Source organism: Chroicocephalus ridibundus, chromosome 19 (genome assembly GCF_963924245.1).
Source record: "Chroicocephalus ridibundus chromosome 19, bChrRid1.1, whole genome shotgun sequence".
NCBI lineage: Eukaryota > Metazoa > Chordata > Aves > Charadriiformes > Laridae > Chroicocephalus > Chroicocephalus ridibundus.
In genome coordinates, this window is record NC_086302.1 from 4,830,281 (window position 1) to 4,844,304 (window position 14,024).

Here is a 14,024-nt window from a genome sequence, read left to right on the forward strand (position 1 = left end):
CCTATTGTTGGAGTGAAGATGGAGTCAAACCTCTCCCGGCTCCCTCCCGGCGGGATCTAAGCTGGGGTTTTTTGTTGAGGTTTTTTTTTTGGTGGTTTTTTTTTTTTTTTCCCTTTTTCCTTTTTTTTTTTTTTTTTTTTTTTTTTTTTTGGCTGGGCTGATACCCTCAAAGCTGGCCGAGGAGGAGGAGGGAGGAGGCGGTAACAGCCACAACTCGGAATTTGCAAGCGAGTGTCGGGATGGGGTCTGTTTCCAACCAGCAGTTTGCAGGTTAAGTTATATTATTGTCGCAGCCCGCCTCGGCTCCGCGATTATTAATAACGGCGGCAGAGCCCGGCCGGGGGGCGCAGGGACCCACCCCGACCCCGGCCCACCCAGCCCTGCTGCACCCCAGCAGCGAGGCCGGGCCCGGCGTGGGCTCGCTCCCCCGCTGCAGCTCTAGGGGAGTTCAAAAGGGGGGGATTTTTTTTTTTATTTATTTTTCCACACAACTCCCCCCCACCCCCCCCCAAGCCCAAGGATGAGCCCAGAAGTTTGGGGCCGGTGGTGGCTGCTGGGGTTGTTTGGGAGCGGGGGGGTCCCCGTGCAGCGGGGGGATGCTGACGGCAGGGGAGAGACTTTCTCCAGCGTGGCTTACTGGGGGCAGGGGGATTTCGGGTTGGTATTTTGAGGGAGTTTTCCCCTTTTTTGTATGTTTTGTATTTTTTTCATTTTTAGTTTGTTTGTTTGTGGTGTGGTTTTTTTGGTGGTTTGGTTTTTTTCTAATTATTATTATTATTAACGTTTTTGAGGGGAGAATGGATTTAGGCTCCCCCTAGCCCACGCACCACCCGGGTCGTGCCGGCAGGAGCTGCCTTCGTTTCCCCCCGTTCCTGGGGCGATCCCCACGCACACGTGGAGGCAGAGCTGACTGCTCTGTTTGGGCGGGGGGGCGTTGTTGGATTTTTGCTTTTTATTTATTTTAGATTTTCCGGCCCGGAGAACCCGAGCAGGATTTGGGGCTCCTGCTGTGGGTTGCCCAGCTGGGTGTGGGGCGGCTGGGCCAGGGAGGGGACCCCGCGGGTCCCCCAGCCCCTCGGCTCAGCGGCTCGGTGGGTCTCTCCCCAGGTGCGAAGCCGGGCGAGGAGCCGGCCGGAGACTCACCCAAGGCCGAGAACGAGCCCCAACCGCTGCACGGCTCCGGTATCTGTAAGTGGTTCAATGTCCGCATGGGCTTCGGCTTCCTCTCCATGACCGCCAAGGGCGGCGCGACGCTGGACTCGCCCGTCGATGTCTTCGTGCACCAGGTACGTGGCCGGGATCCCGCGTGGGGCCCTCGGGAGGGAATGGGGTGCAGCCCCTGGCACCCCCCAGCAGGATGTGAGGTGGGATGGGGACCCCCGCGCTGCCTCCACGCGAGGCCATGGCTTTTCCCCATCCCAGCCCGGCGTGCCGGGGGTCCCCCGGGTTTGTTTCCCTGGAGCACGGCGGGTGGCAAAGGGCAGGCAGAGCCGCTTGCCCTGCTGCAGCCCGGGGCTCCTCTCTGGGGACCAGCCCTGTAAGCTGATCCCCCGACGATTTCATTTTCCCATTGTGGTTCCCTGGGGAGCCCCTCGGGGCCGGATCCAGGGGAGCAGGTGCCCGCGGGGCTGAGCGGGATGTGCCGGAGCCGGGATGCTGCTCACCCCATGGTGGGACTGGGGGAAGAGCCGGTTTTTCCCCGGGGACAGGGTTCGGGGAGCCCTGAGCCAGGTAGGGATGCAGGATTGGGCTTTTCCCAGCTGGTGGCTCATCCCTATGTGGGGGTATCTCTGCCTGGGCCCCTTGTTTCAGCTGTGGCTGGCACAAAGGCGTGCAGGGTTGTGTATGTGCCCCTATGGATCCTGTACAATAGTGACAGTCTTGCGTCCGGATTTGACCTACACGCACCTTGCTGAGGGAGAAGCCCCACGCGTGTTGCTGATCCTGCACCGAGGGAAGTCGTGAATTTGGGGCTGTGGCTGCTTGAACCCCCTCAGCTGGCGGGGGAGGATCTGCCGGGGGACCCCATTTAGGGGCTGGGGGAATGGATGTGGAGATAGTGGCCAAACCGGGGCCAGCGCTGGGAGGGGGATGTGGGGCTCAGCGTTGGCTTGCGTGGAAAGGGGTCTGTGTGATGAGCATGGGCCGTGCCCCTTCGCCCTGGGAAAGCAGCGGCCCTTGGGGCCGGGGAGTACGAGTGAAGGGGCTCGGGCGTCTGGAGCAAACACGAGTGGGTTTGTGGGTATGGCTGGGAGCAGCTGCAGGGGGTTGGGGCCAAGGCAGCATGATGGTGCTGGCTCCAGGGAGCCCCCGGACCAGCCGGCTTTGGTGGCTGCTGCTCTTCATCAGCCCAAAATTCCCCCAAATTATGGTGCGTCCTGCAGTCTGCTGACAGGCTGGAGGTGCAGGACTGAGCCCCTGGGCTGTGCTCCTGGGAGCGGGGGCTCCTGGTGGTCTCTCACCCCCTGCCAACGAGGCAGCGGCTGCTCCGTGCAGGGCTACGGCGGTTTGTCCAGGGAATGATGACCGGGGGAGAAGCAAATCGCTTCTCCTTCGGCTGCAGCATGGTGAAAGCGCCTTGGAAGGAGCTTCTGTCCTGGGCCAGAGCCAGAAACACAGCTGGGTTTGGAGGCAAGGGCTCCCTATCAGCTGGGGAAAACTGAAATCCTGGTGCTCGGAGAGAGCAAATGGGTTTTTGCATCTCAATGTAGCACAGCGGGACCCAGTGCCCATGGGGGGAAGCCTCCCGCCCTGCCTCCCTTCTCCCCGGGGTTTATTGCCCCCAGACAGTCTGGTTTCCTGATTGCTTTTGCTCACATTCCTGCAGGAAAAGAGAACTAGCCGGGGTGTCTCTGCCGGGAGCATCCCACTGCCCCGGGAGAGGTGAAGCTTCCCGGCGCCCCGCATTTGCTGGAGCGGCCGTGGGGTGCACAGGGTTTGTTGTATTCAGGAAATATAGTGAGCGCTGGGTAAAAGCGGGTTATTTGGGGTAGCAGAGGGGCAGCGTGTGTGTGTTTGTCGTTCCTTACTGCAGCCAAAGGCAGGGTGCTCCCGGCGCCAGGGTTTTACTGGCAGAATCAGGGTGGCTTTGGGCTGATGCTGAGTTTTTCTCCCCCAGGCCGGGCTTTGCCTCCTGCCCTGCTCGCCGGTGGCACAATGTCACTGTCGCCTGCAGCGAAACAGCCGGGCTGATGCTCTCCCACTGCAGAGCATCCCGGCCCCTCCTCGGAGAGGGACCAAACTCACGCTCCCACCCTGGCCTCACTGCTTTTGGGTGGTTCGCAGGGAAAAGGGCTTTTCTACCCATGCTCTCCCCATCCCAGCATCCAGACGCTTCCCGAGAGCCAGTGCTGGCTCCGCTCCCCGGGGAGAGAGTCAGGCCTGGGAGGGCAAAAGCCAGCACGATCGCGGGGGGGACGACACACAGGGCTGGGGGTCCTGTGCCCAGCACCCACCGCCCGCACCACACGCCGTGCCCCAACCCGGCCATTGGGGTTTAACACCCCAGAGCCCCCCATAACCCGCTCCTTCCCCACTTCATTTACATATGTGAATGATGACCCACAGGAAGTAATTGTGGGAGAAAGAAGGGAATTGGCCTCTTTAGATCTATTAAATCACTTTATTACAGGAACCAGGTCTGAATGGCCCTTCTCTGCAGGGAGCGCGTCTCCATCTCCCTCTCCCTTTATCTGATCACAAAGAGATTAAAATCTCCGCAGGACAGGAGACTAACAGGGCTCCTCGGGGCTGCCTTTCCCTCGCATTGTGAGCTAAAAATGAGGCATTTGGGTTCAAATGCCTCCCCTGGACACTGGAGATGGATTCATTTGGGGGCTGTGAGGAGACAGGGGGGATGAAGGACGGAGGAGCGGAGCAGGTCGTCCCCGGGGAGGCGAAGGGCTGAGCAGCACCCGTCAAAGGGTGGGGGGTCTCGAGGCGGCGGAAATCAGGCTGGTGCCGGGGAAGACCCCAAAGCTGCGGTGGTCCCCTGGGCATGCGGCTCCCAGGCTCGCACTGCGGCTCTGGGCATCACTTACAGGGATGTGGGGCTGCCAAGGAAGGCAACGTGGGAAAAGGGAGAGGAGCAAATTGGGGCCCCCCGTGCCCCCAAGGCTCTACCGCTGGCCTGGAGCAGGAGGAGTGAGCGCAGCCCAGCAGGGCTGGGGTTTGCGGCCCATCCCCAAAACTGGTCCCGGTGTCCCTGACTGAGAGTGGAGGGGAAGGGGCTGCCCATGCCCTGGGAACTGCTGCTCCACACCGCTCGGCTCTATGTCTCCAAGCGTTTCTCCAAACCAACAGGTCTAAACCCTTGATAAAGGCAATGTTAGTTGGCGGGTTTTTGTTCCTTCTGGTGATTTTTGGCAAGGAGAGCTTCTGGGCACCGCTGGGACCCCGCGGCCACGGTGGCTGCAGGGCGGTCGGTGGCATCTCGGTGAGGTGGGCCCCATGTGTCCTTGTGGGGACATAAGGCTGTGCCGATGGTTAGACCCGCTGGAGCTGGGATGTGGCACTGTCTGAGTGTCCCCTGGGTCAGTCCCCCCACGGTCCCCTGGGTGCTGCTGTCACCGGGAGCCTCACGGGGGTCGTGGTTCGTGGAGGGGCTCCATCCCCTCTCGGCCAGGCAGGGGTTGGGGTGGAGGGGGATGACGGCTGCCATTCGGCCGTGGGTTTTGGCTGAGCCAACCTGGACTGCTGCTGACCTGCGCTCGTGCCTGTGCGGAGGCAAGACACGAGCATGACGTGAGGTCTTAAAAAAAAAAATAAAATACCAAAAAGACAGCACGTGTTTGGAGGCAGCTCCATCCCTGAGCGTGCAGGAGAGCACAAGGGAGGATTCCTCTATCGGGGAGCAGAGCCCAGCCTGCACGTGGGGGTCCCCTGCTGTCTTTCCCCTCCCAGGCTGGGGTGCAGGGCAGGATCCGGCCGGGGGGATTTGGTTTGTGCGGAGCTGGGGTGGCGGCGAGGGGAAGGGGGAACCCGTTAGTCAGTGCGTTGGACCCATGATACTCGTAGAGGCACGGGACACATTTAGTATCTCACTTTTTCCTGTTTTCTCATGTGCATCGCTCCTGTGTTTGCTCTCTGGGACCAGGGTCACCCCACAGCGCTGGGTGGGCACCCAGGGGTGCGGTAGCTGCAGGACCTGGGAGCACCAGGGTTACGCTTGTCCCTTGGGGAAGGGATACCCTGGGTTGGAAACGCAGGTCGGCATCTCTGCTTTTGGGGGGAGAGAGGTAGGAGCAATTTCTTTGTTGGGTTGTTTGGTTTTTTTTCGTGTGTGTGCGCGCGTTGGGTTTTTTATAATGACCACTGGAATAAAATTGTATCGCGCTGCTTGTGCGCCATGTCCTGGTGGCAAATAGTGAAAGAGAGCGGCTTTATTCCACCCCTGAAACTCCCTCAAGACTCACACACAAAAAAAGCCTCCTGTCTCTGTCTAAAGATTAACTGATGGCTGCAGGCACATCCCTTCCCCCAGCTCCCCCTCTCAGCCCCAGGGCCAGGGGCAGGGAGAGAAAACACCCTTAAATGGTCTCCCAGATAAAATGGCCCAAATGAATGGGATTGCTCCTGTTGGAGCCGGGAAGGGCTGAGATGGAGCTTGTCGACCCCCCTTTCCCCTGCTGCCCCCAGCTCCGGTGTTTCCTTTTCCCTGTTTACTTGGTCCTGAGAATAAGTGGGATGAAGCTGAAATCACCGATGGAGGGTGCGCTGCTGCTCCCGGCCAGGCCCGTGCTTTAATATGGGAGTATGAAATTAATATGTGGCAGCTAATCCTAATTAGCTGCCCCCTGGGGTGCGCGGGAGGGTTTGGCGCGCTCAGAGTGGGGAAAAAAAATATAACTGAAGGAGATGAAGTTGTGGGTTTAGGGCAGGTAGCTGATGGATTGGTTAAACTCGCTGCTGGATGCTTTTTTCCCCCAGAATTAGTACCTAGCGTTTAATTTTGCTGGCTTATGGTGGAAAATGTAGAGCAGGCAGAGTTACTTTGGCAGGAAAGGGGCTTTATTTTGGTTTTGCTTGAATTGGGGGGAAAAAATCCTTGGGGGTATTGCTGCGGATGACAGCAGGGAGACACTGGAAAGCTCTGGCAATGTTTCGTTAGACTCCCCGTGCTCTCCCCGAGGGGCTCCCGCAGTCAGCACCCCCTTTATCTCTGCGCCAAGCCCCTGGTGCTGAGGGAGGACCGTCTTCCCCGAGCAGCATCCGACAGCCGCCTGCTCGGGGGCCGAGCCGCAGGAGGGGACCACGGGGCAATTCCTGCTCCGAGCCGAACGCGCACGAGCCCGAAAATAGCAGCAGCGCGGTCCCCGGCGCTTGAACTGCCAGCAGCGGGAAAAGATTTACTGTGTGATTTGGGGAAAGGGAAGGGCTTTCCGCGGGGACGGATCCAGGCGCAAAGGGACGTTTCCCTGCTGCCTCGTGGCTGGCGGTGGGGAGCTGAGCTGGCCCCGCTGCGGCGCGGGGGCTTGGGCCACTGCTCCGTGTTGGCGGAGCCTGACCCTGCCGAAATCTGCTTTGGGGGCTGTTTGCACGAGGAGACCTGCTCTGCTGGAACAGGGCTCAGCGCTGGGCTGAGGCTGCCGCGTCCCAGTGGGATGGCGATGGCATCGCCCGATGGCAAACGGAGCCCTGCCCAAAAAAACTGGGCGAGCATCAGCCACTGGTTTATTCTTAGTGCGGGAGCCGAGGAGGGGGCTGCTCTGCACCGGCTGTGCCCACCCTGAGCCTCAGGGGGCCAGGGGTGGCTGAGGGCTGGGGCTGCTCCCCCCGGGACATGCATCCCCCCTTGGGATGGGTCCTTGGGGGTCGTGGTGGTGCGAAGGTGGCCGGGACACCCAGGGCTCTGCGGGCTGCCCTGCATCCCAGCCAGGCCACCTGGTGTTTGGGGCTGGCTGGCACAAAACAAGGGATCTGGGGGGACGGGGACGCTGCGGCTCGGGGGGACAGAGGGGTGCAGCGGTGAACGGGGCAGCACGGTGACTGGGGTGCCCTGGGCACTGCTGTGGGTGCAGGCTGAGCAGAGGGGACCACAGCCGGGGTACCCCCAGCTTGCAGAAGGTGGGGTGCAGTGATGGGGGCACAGACCCCCTGGGGGCTCAGCATTCCCTGTGCCTAATTCTAGGACCTGCCGGGGAGGGTCCATCTTCCCTGGCCCCCATGGGTGCCTGGGCTCCACAGGGTGGGGGAAACTGAGGCACGGGCACTGCCTGCAGTGGGGTTGGGCTGCCCGAAACACCCTGAGCATGGTCCAGCCGTACCCTGGCACAGCTCAGTGTTGCCACGTGTGTTCCCGCAACCGCTCGTAACCTGGCTTCCCAACCCGGCTTGTTTTCCGAGGGATTTAAGTTTAAACGGCTGCAACGCTCCCGCACTGGGAAGAGGCGAGGTGCAGCGGCCGCTCCGCCCCAGGCCCCTCCGGACACAAAGATGGTTTGATTGAGTGGCCAAGGCTGACTGGGAATAAACGTCCCCTTGTGTCGCGCTGGGGAGGCCGCAGGGACAATGGTGACCCCGGGGCTGGCCGAGCCCCTCCGGAGCCGGGTGGGGGTGAACCAGAACCCAGCAGTTTGGGGAGAAGTGGCTGGATTTTGGGATGCTCCACGGTGTCACCCCTCCAGGAGGGGAATCGGGTCTAACGCTGGGATCTGTGATGGGAGATTTGCTGGGTGGGAGGAAGAGGAGGGATGAAGGCACCCACATGCCGGAGGGGAAGGGGTGAGGGTGGGGGACACCCAGAGCCGAGGGAAGGTGGGCAGCGCTCGGCTGCTCATGTGCTGCGTCTTTGTCTGCTGTAAATAACCATGGAGCTGCTGGTGTGCGGGATGGGTGGAAAAGCGGAGAGGTGCCCCTGGTGTCTCCTGGCGAGGGGGTGCCTGGGGGGCCGCAGGAAACTCGGGAGAAGTGGTGCCGGCTCTGCTTCTGCTCCTTGTCCCACTGGTTAACTCTGGACCCTAATGATGACAAGATAAATCCTTGCGTCAGGATATGCTTTAAAACAGTTTTATTATGAGGATGGCAATGCTTTGTGATCCCAAGCCCAGAGGGACCCCAGGGTCACCCTACACCCCCCCTGTACCAAAACAATTCTGCCCCCCCCGCCCTGCCCCGGACCGACCCCTCGTGGGACTGAGACCCGGCTCTCCCGCAGTGGGTAAGCTGGGCACAGGGCTGATGCGCGGAGGGGCTGCGGGGGGTCAGAGGTGCCGCGGCCATGCCGGCCACCCTTCCTCCCCCCACCGTGGCCTGGAACTCCTGGAATTTGGGCAGCGGGAGCGCGGCCGCCGCCGGCCCTTTGTTCTCGCTGGCCGGTGGCTCCCGGCCCTGGCCCTCCCCTGCGCTCCCCCTCATCCCCAGCATCCCCGGCTCGCTCCAATCCCCCCCTTCCTCTCTTTATTTTTTTGGGGTGTGTGTGTGTGTGTGTGTGTGTGTGGAGGCCTGGGAAGGCTCCGGCTTTGTGTGTGGTGTGGGACAGGGGCTCTGGGCCCCTTCCTTTCAGATGCAGGAGGTATGCAGCTAATTCAATGGGCTGCAGTTTGATTACCTATCTGATAACAGAGGAATGCCAGCAATGTGTGTGTTTTGGGAAGGGGGCAGGGGGGATGCGCAGGGACCACCAGCTACTCTGCAGCTCACATCAAAAGGCTGCAGCGGTGGAGAGAGGGGGGGAGAGCTGGGGCTCCCCGGCCGCTGCCCCCCCACCTCCTTCCCCGGGGAGAGGGCGTTTCCTTTGGCCTTTTGGTGGAGGGGGCCGGGGGGTGGTGGTGGTGGTTGTCATTCTCACCCGCTCCTGGAAAATAAATCGTTTCCCTCCCCCGTCCTGTTGCAGCAGCTTCTGCCCCAGCCCTCCTCTTCCTCGAAACGAGGTAACGGATGGCTCACAGGGGGAAGGAGCTGGACCCCCCGAGATGTATTTAGCGGTTTGGCTGCCCACGGGTGATGGTGCTCAAGGTCTGGGCTGAGCTTGGGCGGGGGGGGGGGGCAAGAGTGTGTGCTGGTGTGTCCCTTGCCACGGCTCGGCTTTGTCCTGAAGCTTGGAGCCTGCGAGTTTTCATCTCCGCAATATAAACACAGCTGGATCGGCTGGGGCTGTAAACACCCCGAGAAGGATCTCTGGCTCTCGTCCCCCAGCCTCCGGAGCTGCCTCCTGCGCTGTGGAGTGATGCTCTCCGCGGAGTGATGCTCAGCTCCTCCTCACCCCCGAAATGCCACGGCTGGTGCTGGAGTGGGGCAAAAAATGCCAGTGGGGTGTCACGTTGGGGATGGGGCAGGGTTGGCGGCCAACTCTGAGGTGCCAAGGCTGAGCCAGGCACTCCTGTGTTGTGCTTCGAGCTGTTTCAGACACATTGCTCCTGCTTGGGCGATGCTCAGCATCCTCCTCGTGGTGGTCAGCACGAGGGGAAAGCCGAGCTGGGGTCGGGGAGCGGTGTCTGGCCGTTGCGCTGAGCGTGACAGGGTGTTTGCTAGTGGTAGGTGGTGATGGGACTGCCCAGACCAGCCCCCGATGGGCAGAGGTTGCTGTGAGACCCTGTCACATCCTTGTTGTCATCTGGGACCTCATAGCTCACGGTGTGGCTCTCCCTTTTGGGAGCAGGAGTGGGTCAGAGAGCAAAGGTTTCTGAGGATCCCATCTGGCCCATCCTGGACTCCATCCCAGCAGGCAAGGGACTGGGTGGATGTGGGTGACTGGGTGGATGTGGGTGATTTGGCCCAGGCCATGGGGTCTGTCCCACCTGGATCTGGGACACAGAAGGGGGAGGAAAAGCAGCAGAAAAAGGGGCCTCAAGGATTGTTCCTCAAGCTCTGCGGCGTTCCCACTTCCCTCGTGTGCCTATGGATACATACACCCCCTGCAAGACCCCGCCGAAAAACATTCACTCCTAAAACTCAACAATTCCATTTTTTCCCTCCCTACTTTATGTGGGGTGTTTCCACGTGGGTCCTGGCGAGATTTGGGGTGGAAGAGGGAAACCGACCGTGCCTGGCTGTCCCTGGGCAGCGTGCGCCGGGAGGCTCGGTGCGGGAAGAATGGGTGGCCGCGGCCCACGTGACGGGAACTCGCCGGGCCATGAATGGGGGAGATGCTCCATTCATAAATGCAGGGTCCTGCTGCAGCCGCGCAGGCGTTGGCGCCGGCTCTGCCGGGAATCCCCTGTTTGCTGGGGCTGCTCCTCCCTCTGCCAGCAAATCCGCCTTAACTCTTTGCTCACGCTCGTTTGGGCTCTACTAACGAAGCCGAGCGAAAGCCCTGCTCAAATCACTGGCCGGGATGCAGTGGTCCTCCGGCAGAGCAGGCAGCGATGCTCACAGCAGCGCTTGCTGGCACAGGGGGGGCAAGAGATGTCGGCTGCGTCGCCTGTCTCAGCTCCTTAGCGGTTTGTTCTGCTAAAATGGACAGAGTTCATGAAAGTGGAGTGGATTTTTCTGTCATCTCGCAACGCCCCTCCCCAGCCTGGGCCTTTCTGAACTCCTGAATTTGATTGCATGGGGATGACCGATGTGGCAATCCTGTGAGGGACGGCAGATGGTCCCAGCAGTGATGATCCAGGGCCAAACGGCTACTTAATTAATTATTGGAGGCAATTAAAGGGCTTGAACCGACATGAGGGGGCTGGCAAGACTCTGGGCTGGCAGTGCCAGCCCCCAACCTCCTGGACTTGCCGCGAGTGCCAGGGGTTTGGCCCGTGTCCCATGGGTCCTGCTCCTCTGCAGGGAAGCGAGTGGGATTGCACGTGCCTGTGCAAAGCCATGAGATCCTTTTGTCTTTTAAAAATGACATTCTTGGATCTCATCATGAGCATCCCCAGCCCGGGGTGTTGGGAGGTGTGGGAGCTCTTGCTCCCCAGCCCGGGGTGTCGGTGGGAGAAAGGGGCTGTTTTGCAGAGCTGAGAGACAGCGTTTTGCAGCAAGTACTGTTGAAATTTGGGTTAGAGCTGGCTCTGCTGGCCCTTGCTTGCCAAATCAGTGAGCCCTACTTGACCGGGTGTCTCAGCTCACTGAAGGCTCTGCTCCAGGGATTTTAGGCAGATGAAGGTGCCTGGTTGAGCTCGGTCCCCGATATCCATCCCCTCACAAGGGGCAGGCACGGGGGCATGGTTGCAGCTCTCTTGCCACAGGAGGTGTTTGCTGGGCTTGTCATGTGCCTGGCGGACACCCCAGCTCCGAGCTGACCCCCACCTTTCCCTGTGCCCCCCCCAGAGCAAGCTCCACATGGAGGGTTTCCGCAGTCTGAAGGAGGGCGAAGCTGTCGAGTTCACCTTCAAGAAATCTTCCAAAGGTTTGGAGTCCATCCGGGTGACCGGCCCGGGGGGTGTCTTCTGCATCGGCAGCGAGAGGAGACCCAAAGGCAAGAGCCTCCAGAAACGCAGATCGAAAGGAGACCGGTAAGGGACTCTATGGGCACCAGGAGCTGCCTGGCACCCTGCTCACAGCGTGGGGACAGGCTCGGATCCGGCGGGGCGGGCAGCGACCCTTCCTTTGGGAAAGCGGCTTCCTTGGGCGGTTAATGAGTGGCAGATGCAGCTTGGTGGGGAAAGGGCAGCAAAGCAGCAGCGAAAGGGCAGAGGTCAGGGACACCCCGGGCGGCCGCTCCCCTCGTCTGGGGGAGCCGCGCTGGGCAGGGGTAATTTTCTCGAAGAGAAACCCTTCCTTGTGGGAAGAAAATGGCCGGACGTCCTGGCAGCGTCTCCCACGGTGAGGCTGGGAGCCCCAGGGCGAGTTTCTGGCCAGCTCTTCATCCCCCCTCTCCTCTCTCATCCTCTCCCTCCCGACTGCCCGGGGATGCCTCGTCCCAGCTTTCCCAGCAGATGCTGCCCTCCCCACCCAGCCGCTCTCACAAGCGGGTTTTAAAATTAGTCGGAAAGGAATTGGGAAGTAAAAAGAAAGGGGAAAGGGTTGCAGCCATCCTAGACAGATGCAGGATTTAAAATGGACACAAGGCAGCTCCCTCTGCCCACACTGCTCTGGTGCGAAGGTGGCACCTGAGGGACGAGCACCACAAGGGTATACAGCCATGCGAGAAGCCACATCCCCACACCGATGGCCACAGTCCCTACAACCGTTCTCCTGGCTGGGGCTGTCAGTCATCCAATGGCCTGTTCCTGCTCTACCGCAGGCTCTTGGTCCGTAACGTGCCATCCTTGGTGCAGGGACTGTAGACACAGGAGCCAGCAGCACCATGATGGAGCCAGAGGGGCAGAAGCCCCCTGACATCCCCCATTTTTGTCCCTTGGTTTCGGTGCGGGGGTTTGCTGCCATCTCCTGGGTACCAGCAGCAGCACTGAGCCAGTTCCAAACTGGCCGTGCTGGAGCTGGAGCTTTGCAGGGACCAAACCCAGGGCCACCATCCGCCCCCAAATATCTGACCCCACATCCCCGCAGTGGCCGGGCCATTTTAAGCCCAACTCTGGCTGCAAAAACAGGTGGGTCCCAGGCTTGGCCACTTCAGCATCCCGCCTTATTTTGTTTCTCCTCCTCGAATCTCTTTCCTTTCCCCCCTCACCCCTCGCCTCCTCCCGGCAGATGCTACAACTGCGGCGGGCTGGACCACCATGCCAAAGAGTGCAAGCTCCCGCCGCAGCCCAAGAAATGCCACTTCTGCCAGAGCATCAGCCACATGGTCGCCAACTGCCCCGCGAAAGCACAGCAGTCCCCCAGCTCCCAGGGAAAACCTGCCTACTTCCGAGAGGAGGAGGACATGCACAGCTCAGCCCTCCTCCCCGAAACCCGGGAATGATGGTGGGTGGCGGGGAGGGGGGGGCTTCCACCAGCATGAAAAGGCTTTGGCAAGGCAACGGGCAGCTGCGGGGGCTCAGAGGAGGGAGGGCAGGGTGAAGGACTGGGGAGGGAAGACGGCAGCGCTAATGGCGGGGACCTGGTGTCACTGCACAGATTTTTTTTCCCCCTTTTCCCAGCCCGGGGGAAGCCTGGCTTTAATCAGAATGGCTCGTTTCAAAAACAGGGGGAGGCAGCACCCAACATACCTCTTCCAGCTAAAAAAACCCAACATATTTGATTCACCTTTATTCTTTTCCTAAACGAAGCCAGGCAGTGGTGTCTCTGGGCGGAGGAGCAGAGAAGCAACACCTTGAAGAGGAGCTCATGGCTCCTTGCTCTCCTGAGCTTCAATCAGGGTCCAGCACAGCCTGGACCAGCCGTGGGGGACCAGCTCCTGCACCTACCCCATCCCTTTCTGCTCCAAGGAAGGGAGGTCAAGCAGGGAAGGCTGGCTGCAAAGCACCAGGGAGATGCCCGTGGGCCGGCCCCGCGGGTCCCTCTGCTCCTCCCGGCTTCTCACTTGCAGGTCGGTGCGAGGATTTGCCGTTTTTCCATGGTCGCCCCATCGCTGAAACCAGCAGAGCCCGGATTTGGGCTCAGTCTGGAAGGAAATGGGGCATCTCTCGGGGCTGGGCTGATGCTTGTTGCGTGCTCCTGGGCTGCGAGCTGTGGCTTGGGGCAGATCAAGTCAAAAGAAAAAAATAAAACCACTTTCCGCCCCCTCCCCCCCCCAGGCCTTCCCAAGTGCCAGCCTGGATAGCACGAGGTGTTTTATGCAGCCAGCTCTTCCCCTCTAAGGCTTTTCCCTGCCTCCAAAATGCGGAGCTGGGGAGCAGGAGGACTCCATGGAGCAGAAATGCTGCTCTTTGTTAAGCCTTGGGCACCAGGCACAGGGCAGAGCTGGCGCCCGAGGATGTTGCTGGCGGGGTTTCCCTCGGAGGCTGCGTACGTAGCCCACCTGGGGCTCGCACAGGTCCAGCCAGGGCTTGATCCAGGCCACCGGGGTCTTCCCACGGGCTGTGGATCCAACCCAGGCAGGACAAAACTACACCTCTGCTCCTCCTGCCCATCCCACGCTCCAAAAACCGATGGCTCCCGGGCTTGAGCCTCCTTGAGGGCAGAGAAAAAGGGTGCCCCAGGTCGTTAGCAGCTGCCGTCCTCCCTCCCCGCCAGCTCCCCCAAGTCTTGCCTTTATTTATTGGCCCCGGTGGACAGCCCTTCTCTCCCAGGGCAGCCCCCCTCCC

The 14,024-nt window shown here is 60.7% G+C and overlaps 1 protein-coding gene across 1 annotated transcript; it reads left to right on the forward strand.

Annotated features, from left to right (window-relative positions):
• Nucleotides 1-239: 239 nt before the first annotated feature.
• On the forward strand, nucleotides 240-12,739 carry LIN28A (lin-28 homolog A). Its single transcript, XM_063355942.1, has 4 exons — nucleotides 240-270; nucleotides 1,108-1,286; nucleotides 11,203-11,387; nucleotides 12,526-12,739. Exons 1-4 carry the CDS (start codon nucleotides 240-242, stop codon nucleotides 12,737-12,739), a joined length of 609 nt encoding a protein of 202 aa, XP_063212012.1.
• Nucleotides 12,740-14,024: the final 1,285 nt, after the last annotated feature.

Bases quoted from the DNA above. Each gene is read 5' to 3' on its own strand.
- LIN28A (XM_063355942.1), top strand. From the start codon at position 240: ATGGGGTCTGTTTCCAACCAGCAGTTTGCAG. The intron at 271-1,107 runs GTTAAGTTATAT...GTCTCTCCCCAG, and splicing joins TTCCAACCAGCAGTTTGCAG to GTGCGAAGCCGGGCGAGGAG. The intron at 1,287-11,202 runs GTACGTGGCCGG...TGCCCCCCCCAG, and splicing joins TCGATGTCTTCGTGCACCAG to AGCAAGCTCCACATGGAGGG.